Source organism: Stegodyphus dumicola, chromosome 4 (genome assembly GCF_044657685.1).
Source record: "Stegodyphus dumicola isolate Sdum_Otavi_A_Nest chromosome 4, ASM4465768v1".
NCBI classification, from domain to species: domain Eukaryota; kingdom Metazoa; phylum Arthropoda; class Arachnida; order Araneae; family Eresidae; genus Stegodyphus; species Stegodyphus dumicola.
This window is the reverse complement of record NC_140771.1, coordinates 215,863,125-215,873,264: the sequence shown is the minus strand read 5'-3', so window position 1 is coordinate 215,873,264 and position 10,140 is coordinate 215,863,125. Positions and strand designations below refer to the sequence as shown.

At 29.4% G+C, this 10,140-nt stretch overlaps 1 protein-coding gene across 4 annotated transcripts in view; it reads right to left on the bottom strand.

Annotated features, from left to right (window-relative positions):
* The window catches only part of AGO1 (protein argonaute-1), a 96,699-nt gene that overhangs the window by 17,917 nt on the left and 68,642 nt on the right, over window positions 1–10,140 (bottom strand). For 2 of the 4 annotated variants that reach the window (XM_085815976.1, XM_085815977.1), the window contains exon 19: window positions 7,830–7,862. The exons of the other annotated variants lie outside the window; for them this stretch is intronic. In XM_085815976.1, the coding sequence (XP_085672102.1) occupies window positions 7,830–7,862 (33 nt within the window). The remainder of the gene's footprint in view (window positions 1–7,829; window positions 7,863–10,140) is intronic. 4 annotated transcript variants of the gene reach the window in all.

Here is a 10,140-nt window from a genome sequence, read left to right as displayed (position 1 = left end):
TATGTAACCCTAAAACACTTGTTCAAGTGAAACAATTTTTTTTTTTTTTTTTTTTTTTCCCCCCCCACAGAAATCAATGTAAAACAGGATAAAGCATTCCATCCCCCTAAAAACACACTCAAACATATTTACAATAATGTAAGATATTATTTATAACACATCTTATTTTATAAGAAAGTTGCCTAAAGACATTCTGTTTTACCTACACTTCAAATTTTCGCAAAATTGGAGACAAAACATTATTGTTAGTGTGCATAGGTACTGCCTTATTAGGATGATGCTTCTCAATGTATGACGCAAATTTCAAACACTTTCAGCATTTTCCTCATTTTACTAGAAGTTTGCAGCTTTGCTGAGGCTATTATCTCCTCCTCCCATTAAAGAAATCTCTTCGATAATTTTTTGTTGTGACACAGATTGCAGCTTCATAAGCTCTAGGATGGTCAGCTCCTCACCATGCTCTTCCACTAGTTATCCATCTCTAGCCTTAGCCAGAAATAAAATCAAGTCGATTATTGGCTCCCTGCGCACTTTCTCAAATCCATTGAAGTCACATTTGATAACGCCCAGATAAAGCTTCTTCCATGCAGATACAAGAGTTCTCTTAGCAACCCACTCCCATGCCTTGTCTATCATCTTAAGACAGCCAACAATGTGAAAATGGTCTTTCCAACACTCTGAGAATGAGATTGGTTCCTTCTGTTACCTGAAAACAATGCTTGAGCAGGACTTCAGTGTAAAGATTTTTAATTTGAAATGACCTGCAGTAAAGGAGTAGTGTTGGAAGCAAGAACTGGATCTAAATGAATTTAAATTCTTCAAGGAGGTCATCTTTTAGGCATGAAGGATGAAGCAAGTGATGGCATGGCAAATTCCTTTCAAGCAATTTCCCCCCCCCACAGACCAAACACTTCATTAATCCAATCAAAAAGTCATGTGTCGTCCAAGCCTTATTGTTAGAACTCCACACGACATTTAGCTTGCTCTTCTGGATTCTTTGAAAGTTCAGGATTGTCTGAATGGTAAACAAACTGTTTAATTTTCCAATTGCCACTTACATTGCCACAAAACAACAGCGTAAGATAGTCATTCATTGGCTTGTAGTTCAGTGATGCCTTCTCCTCTGCTGTAATATAGGTTTGCTTCACCATCTTTTTCCAGAAAAGACCTGTCTTGTCATGATTAAAAACCTGCTCTGGCAGATAATACTCAAAATTCACAAACTTCTTGAACGTAGCGATGATGTTTTTGGCTACCTTTATGGCTTAGTTTGCTGCTTCTCTGTTCCTCACAATGCTGTAGATACTGGTTCGTGTCTTAAGCTTTTATAATAACCCACAGCTTGTCCTGAATGCTTCAGACATGTAAACACGCTTAAAATAAATAAATAAATAAATAAAATAATAAAATAAATAAATAAATAAATAAAATAAAAAAATAATTTTTCTGAGTACAACTTCCAAAAATGGACAGTATGATGCTAGCTGAATTTGAACTGACAGCTGAGATGCAGACAGGATCCCACATGTGACCACATGATGTCTCCATGCCATTGTTATGTAAGTGTTTTTTAATTAAAAATATAATTATAATAATATTATAAAAATATAATACAGTGGTGGCCAAAATTGTGGACACTTTTGGAAATTTTTATGTTTTTGAACTTTGTATGCTTATAGAAAATGTTATGTTTCGCAAAATGCAAACTTGTATATATAATTTTAAAGAGAATTTATTACTGAATTCAATACAAAACACAAAATTCAATTACTTGCAATACAAAAAAAGTTATATGTACTTTAATATAAATAAAAAAACACAGTTATGAAGTGGTTTGTAATGTCTAGCTTTCCTGGCCAATCACTGTTCTTGTGCTGAGAACCAATCAAATGTCAGTAACTGCCAGTAGAATGACATCATGTTTACACTTGAAACAATTCATTATTTTGCTTTGTTCTGTAGAAGGAGGACCTGTTTCTTATACACTGCAATTACAAGTAGGAATTTTTGTAAAAAATTTTAATATTTAGTCAAGAAGCAATGACATCAAGTAAAAGAGTAGATTGGACACCTAGAAAGAGATGTAATATTATTGTGTTACGAGAAAGTGGTCTTTCCTATGCTGAAATTGCAAGACAGGTGGGTGGTTCAGTGACTACATCTGGAGTCCGAAAGTTTTGTTTACGATATCAGGAGATTTATTCAATAAAAAACAAAGAAGGAAAAGGCCGAAAAAGGTGGACCACATCTATTGATGATAGAAGAATAAAAAGACATCCAAGATAGAAAAATGTCATCAGCGGCCATCAGAAGTGATCTGAATGATGCTAGTGTTTCTGTCAGTTCAAGAACAATCAGGAGAAGATTAACAGATGTCGGACTGAGAGGTAGAATTCCACGAAAAAAGCCTTACCTTAATTTTCAGCAACGGAAAAAAAAAAAAAAAAAGACTACAGTGGGCAAAGGAACACATTAATTGGACAGATGATCAGTGGTCACAAATTATATGGAGTGATGAAACTAAGATATCATTATTCGGTTGTGATGGGCCAAAATATGTAAGACGTAGAATAGGAGAAGAGCTACATCCTGACTGCATTCAAGCAACTGTGAAGAACCCACTTAGTGTTATGATTTGGGCATGCATGTCAGCAGATGGTATTGGTCGCCTTCATGTCATCGATGGGACGCTGAATGCCAGAAAATACATTGACACTATTCTAGAACCAAAACTTCTACCTTTCATCAGAGATCTCTTTCCCAACAATGCTTCGTTTATTTTTCAGCAGAATTCTGCTCCTTGCCACACAGCCAAAATATCGACAGAGTGGTTTCGTACAAAGAGCATTAAATTGTTGTCATGGCCAGGAAACAGACCTCACCTCAATCCTATTGAAAATTTGTGTCACCATTTGAAAACTCTTGTCCGAATGAGGCGCCCATCAAGTAAAAGAGAACTAATTGAAATTAAGTTTAATTGTTGTTTCCTGGCATCACATAATAACGAAAGAAGACTGTTGTCAGCTCAATGAAACGTCGATGTGAAGCTGTAATCAAAAATAAAGGGTACCCTACTAAGTAGTACTGATAATTCCATGCAATCATCACTATCTAATGTATATCGATAACTACTATCATTTAACTTTTTTTTGTATTGCAAATAACTGAATTTTGTGTTTTGTCAAATGTAACGTTTTCTATAAGCATACAAAGTTCAAAAACATAACAATTTCCAAAAGTGTCCACAATTTTGGCCACCACTGTATATATATATATATATATATATATATATCAATAATGTATAAATAATGTAATAATATTATAAATATATATATATATATAAATTTAAACAAATTTAAATTTTAACAAACACATATAAAAGTAATTTTTTTTAAATATTTTTTTTAAAATTATTTTGGCTTTAAATTTAATTTTGGTTTTAATTTTGCTTTTTTACTTTTATACATGTTTGTTAAAATTTAAATTTAAATTTAAATTTGTTTAAATTTAAAATTCATTCCTTGCAGCAATGGTGCAAAGAATTATTTAATTAATTAAATTAAATTTATTCTTATGAAACAAATATATATATATATATAATGTAATAATATTATAAATATATATGCAAGGTAAAATTATATGACTAAGCATCCTGGGCCACTAGTGCAGAAAACACACTGGTTAGCTCAAGGGGACAGCCCTATTGATGGATATGTTTGTTTAGAAGTATTGCGAGGCTTCCAGTTTGGTAAAATCAAGAATTGTAAATGAAAGATGATAACGGTGAAACCATAAATTCTGAAAATCTTAATCTTATTATTTATGATGTTAAACTATAATTTATCAGTATAGAAATAAGTATTATAAATATTTATGTGCATTACATTTAATTATAAGTAATTATTATGTAAAAGTTTCTTTTGTGATATTCTGTAATAAACAAACCTTCCCTGAAGAATTATGATTATGTGAACTTTCAAACAAAAAGACTTTTGGACTGAAATGCTAAAAAATTCAATGACTCTAAAAATGAAAAATTTATTTTAAAAAAATTGATATTTACAAATTATACTTTACAGGACAAAAATTTTATGACTTTTTTTTTTTTTTTTACATTTGCTAGTGCTTTAACTCTTTCTCTTTAAAAAGGCTTCTCTGTCGCTACGCCTTTTTCTTTTTGAAGGGGGGGAATATGTAAGATAAAATTATATGAATCAGAATTATAATATAACTATAAACATTAATTCTTCCTCTTTATTCTAAAATCATAATAATTTCTCTGCACTGCGTCATTTCTAGATCACGCTATGGCCCCGGCAGCTCTGATGACGTAATAATTGGGAACTGAAACTGCCTTTGTAAACCAAAACTTTTCTCTTCGCCGTGCTTCCATTTTTAATAACTACGCACTTCAGCTTTTGCTCTCTACTGTGCTAAGATGTAATTTTGCTGGCTTGCTTTCTATCTCAACAATATCAAAAATGCAAATCTTCTGTGGAAAGGCACGACTAGAGTGCCAAGGGATTGTGGCCAGAAATATCAGTTGCAAATAAAAATGGAATTAAAACTGCCTCGAGTGCCAAGTTCTTTGAATATTACCAAGTTAGCATTACTAGCATACTACGCAATCAAAATCTTCTTCAATATGGGTCTAATCACACATCGACGGTGTTCCGTCTTTTGATTTGCTTTTATTATGATATATATATATATATATATAATCTGAATTTAAATGATATTGTAGATTAATTCAAAAATTAAATCTTTTATATGTTTGCACATTTTTTAATTATTTTAACTTTAAATTTGCTTTTTTACGTATATACATGTTTGATACAATATATATATATATATATATATAATTCATTTAAATCAACCAAAACTGAACAGAAGGAATCACAATATAAGTTAAATATCTGATTTCAAACTTCAATTAATATTTAAAACAAGAATTTGCCAACAAGAATTGAGAATTTGTAACAGTAAAACTAATTATGCTTTTTGAATAATTATTTATTACAGTGCTAATTAACAGATATATTTTTAATTTCTCCCCCTCAGGACCAACAGTTTCTAATTTTACATATTAACCAAAGCTATTTCAAAATAATTTTTTAAAATTGTAATCAGAAATTGGATTGCAATCAACATCTTGAACAGTTTAACATAAAAATTTTAAAATGTTTAAAAAATAATTTACAAGTTAAAAAATACAAAAAGAAAGTGCAACTTGGTTTTAATATGAAGATTTTCATATATAAAAGCCTAAGCAATTACAAATGTCCTACTCATTTAAGAATTAACTCTTCTAGAAATTAAAACACAAAACACAGAATGCTGCGCTAAAATGAACTGTTCAAATGGCAGAACAAACGGGGAGGAGGGATCATTCTGATATTATTTCATCATATGTTAATATCATACAGATTCTTGTGCACTTAATTAAATAAAGATTTAATTGTTCAAGCCATAAATGCACGTTTTTTTCTTGGGATCACGGAGGTTTACAATAAATATTATTTCCATCTAGTTACAATACTTTACTTTGGCAGAATAAAAAATTGGCAAGTAAAAACAAAAACAAAACAAAACAAAAAAAAAAAAAAAAAAAACCCTCAAGTTTCGTTTTGAGGTGTTTAAAAAAAATTTGAAAATTATAAAAATTAAAAAAGACCTGGAAATTTAAAAAGATTATATGATTATATGCGAAAATAAAAGTCTTATTACTACTTAACATACAAAAGCACATATATGCATATTACAAACAAATTTTAAAGAAACACACCAAATGAACGCTAAACAAATACAAAAGCGAAGGCTAAGCATTAATAAGTATCCATTTTCATTCCATTTACTAAGCAGCTTCTGTACAGAAAATTTAAAAGAAATAACTGTATGAATTTATACAAATACAATTTTCTCCGTGCACCAGAAATTCATAACTCTATTGTCATACACACATTTGCAGCTAGGGATACTTTTACATAGAAAATGTTATTAATAATACATTAAAATTTATGTAAGTAGCCTTATACTGTTGTCTTTACATAAAAACTGCCACTTTGATTTCTCAGCCAAAAAAAAATGAGCTAATTAATTTGCTAATTAACAAATATATGCAAATTGTTAAAGGTAGAAAAATTCTAGTATTTATTAAATAGATCTATGAAGTAATTTTTGACAAAATTCTCCTTCCAGAAAGAGCATTACTTTATTTCTAGAACATACTTGATATACATCCAAACTAAACATTCCGAAAGCATCTTTATTTCAGCAGTATTATTTTCAAAAAAAAAAAAATTTGCTTACAAACATAAAAGTATACATTAAATTTTTAGATTATTTTTTGTTATATGAGGAAGAAAATTACTAAAAATTAGCTACGCAGAAATAGCAAATTTGATATTCCCTGCTCATTATTATACAGCTGTCTTTTCCATAAGATGACAGCAAAAATTTTACTGTGAGTAATGATTCAATAAGTAACCTTCTATCCTTAGCATAGATAGAAGTACAAATGCTATTCTTATACATATTTTTAAAAGCTTATACCTCTATTTACCTCAATTATTTCTAATAACAAAACATTCAACGTCCTACGCATCTTTAAATATAATATATATATATATCACTTAAGGCTTTGATTAATATATCCTTGGCTATAAACAAAGCTTGTACCATACAGCATAAGACAATAGCTTTAAGCAAATTAGTAGTTATTATATGATAATACATGTGATACGAAAACAAGAAATAACTCGGCAGTTAATTAACCATTCAAAATTGCACTATCCTATATGCGAACAAGCCAGAAATCACATGCTTTTAAATATAATTATTTAAAACAAATGTAACAAAATCAACATATTGATAGCAGCATATCAGTAGAGGGCAGATTTCTATGTACTAACTCTTTTAGGGTGGTGATGACCTTGCTAAAAGATTTTATAACATTGCTTTAAAACATATTCTTAGCTTAAGAGTCAACAATTAATAGTGGCAAAGGAATGATTTCTGATAAAAATTCTCAAATAATTAGAGAGAATTATTTCCTTTCTTCCATGACAAATTTTTTTAAAACAGTTTATAAAATTTTATTTCCAGCATCAAGTTATAGGAATTTTAAGATACTAACACATTCCCCCCCCCCATATTATACACACTTTTTAAAAGTGACAAAATCAGTATGTTTATAAACTTTTATGGTTTGCTTGCAAAATCAAAACAAGTTCATTGTAAGCAAAAGAAGAATATGCTACATGGAGAGAAAATCCAAAAAACAGCAAACTGAAAGCTGTTATATATTATTAAGCATGAAAGATAGCAATTTCAATATGTGTTTAGTAAGCACAACAGCTTGAACTCGACTTAATTATGCAATTATGCTTAATTATGCATATATATATATATATATATATATATATATATATATATATAAATAGCACATCACATTTGAGTATCACAAATGAGAAATTCCTGGTTAAAAACAGATATCACTCTCAAACAAATGCACTCATTCTTTATCAAATAATTCAAGCTCAAATACATGCAAAACAATTAACAAATAACAAAAAATGCTCTTCTTTTGATATGGTTATAAAGGTGTCAGTGCTAAAAACATTTCTTAGGAACTAGGGTAACAGCCATCATTTATATCCACATTCATGCTAAATGTGATTAAGCAAAAAATCTAATGTGATAGAGCTTTTAAAATTATCCAGGCAGATATCAAAGAACATCATGAGCATGTTCGATCAAAAAGAAAAAGGGCAAACGACTACGTAAATTTCTACTGCAACATCAAAAGTCTTTTTTGACAATGTACTTACTTCAAACTTTGGCTTCCACCACCCAAATCTTGCCTGGAATGCAATGGAGAAATATATACATGACTTTTAAATTTTTTAAACGATAATTAAAACATAACACATTATTCGAATTACAATTTCCTACCAAGCAAGAAACATATTGCACCTATAGTCTGAAGCATATATATTGGATAGGGAAATAATTCAATGTAAGAAGCACACTGAAGTGAAGAATTAAAAACCTCAAGTTCTGAATTCTCTTTTAAATTTCGGCTGAACTCTAGTCTGAAAATTAGTAGATAAGAACATCACGGTATTAAATATCAAGTCCCTTTTATTTCAAAAGACAAACAATATCAATTTTCTATGAAAAATCATAGAAAAGTATTTTCATTAAAATGTTTTTACATTAACAGCTTCAGGCTGTAGCAGAAAATGATCCAGTTACACGCAGGATATGATTCATTTTGTCTCTATATATCTCTCTTTTCCTTTAATTACTCAGAAAATTATTAAATCTTTATTCCTCCCTTTTATTCCTATTAAAATAGCAATATCAATATACATACATATCACAATATTTAAAATTTGTATTTATTGCTTTTGACTACCAATTTCAATTAATCAAATTCCAATTACACAGTTTCTTTTCAGTTCTTTCAAATTATTGGCTTCATAAACAATTCATAAAACAGCTTAATAATTTTTTGTGTTTATCTACTTTATTGTGCATTAAAAATTCTTATTTTCATTGCAGAAAACTCAAAATATCACTAATCTGAGGTTTTCTATGATATAAAAAACAGTACGACATCCAAATTATTAATTCAACTATTAATATTGAATATTTTACTGATATTTCTATCATAATATACTGTATCAAACTTTTCTACACTCTTAAAACATAATTTAATTTATGCTGCTTCAAATTATATATCAGCCATCATCTAGTTTTTCTACTCTTTTCTTCAATATTTAGGCACAAACATGCCTTTTGCCTTGCTTTTATTCCAATTTAGTAATAAATTTAGATGCTTTAAGTGTATTCAACCATAGCATATCTCTAATGATAAAACGATACTTGTATCTTCTATGTTTATATAACCTACATCACATTTACGAATCACAGCAAAACAGGAAAGAAAAATTTAATAACAGCTAAATAGCATTTTAATGATTTCTGCAACTATACTTTGAGTAGGCAGATTTTGTTTTAACATTAAAAATCTCACCCTTGCAAACACTTGAAATATTGTTTTTCCTTCGATATGTACTTGGAACAATTTATAAGTTATTTTCTCCCTTCATTCTGTATGCCTTTGTGATGTAACGGTAGCATACTCGGCGCGCATTTAAAGGTCCAGGTTCAAGTCCCAGCGAGGGCACTGCACATTTTTCACGTCTCCTGCTTCAAAACAACTTAATGACCCTACAAATTTTTCTCTTTGAAGTCAAATAACTACAATTTCCCCAGAATTTTTTAATAACTAAATAAGAACAATTTTCTTCAAAAAGAGCATAAACATATCAAACTTCCATAGGCTGTTTCTTTAAAAAGCGCCATTCTCCACGAAAACAAAACTGTTAAGCAGCAGACGATAATTTATACTTTCAAAAATACAGCTGTAGTTAAAACAAAAATTTCTAAGCAGATGATTTTTTATAGCAAAGCAAAATCCATCTAAAATATATGCTAAGAGCCTGACATAATCTATATAACTGACATAATGACAACCTCATAAAATCTTTAGAACTACCATTTTCCAACTATATAAATGGAGAATACGCACATCACAATACATATCAATAAGCTTAACACAATCAGATATCAAGAGGTCAATCAAATGAAACATAAAATATGTTAAATTTTCAAAGGAAATGAATCCTTAGAAAAATTATTTTTATTAAAAATGCTTTTTTGATCAATTTTCCTTAATTCTATCTCAAAACACGTGAAAGTTTTTATACAGAGCATAAGAATAATTTCTACTTTAATACATGACTTAAAAACTAAGCATTTCTACAGCAGAATTGCATAGAAAATTTCTAAATCTAAACAATCACATATTTGTTGTCAATGAACAGAAATTTACTTATGATCAAACTCAAAACCAAACAAAGTACATCTAAACATTAGCCTAACTTTTCTGAACAGAGAAAGCAAAAGAAGCATACCATGAACATGAAAATTACGGAAGTTTCAACCTGAGATTGATAGGTGTAACAATGGCAATAATACAAAATTAAATTCTGACTAATTTAAAATTTTGTATTAGTACAGCTAAAAGGGTACATTAATCATTCATGTTGCAAATGTGTTTTATTCAATCAG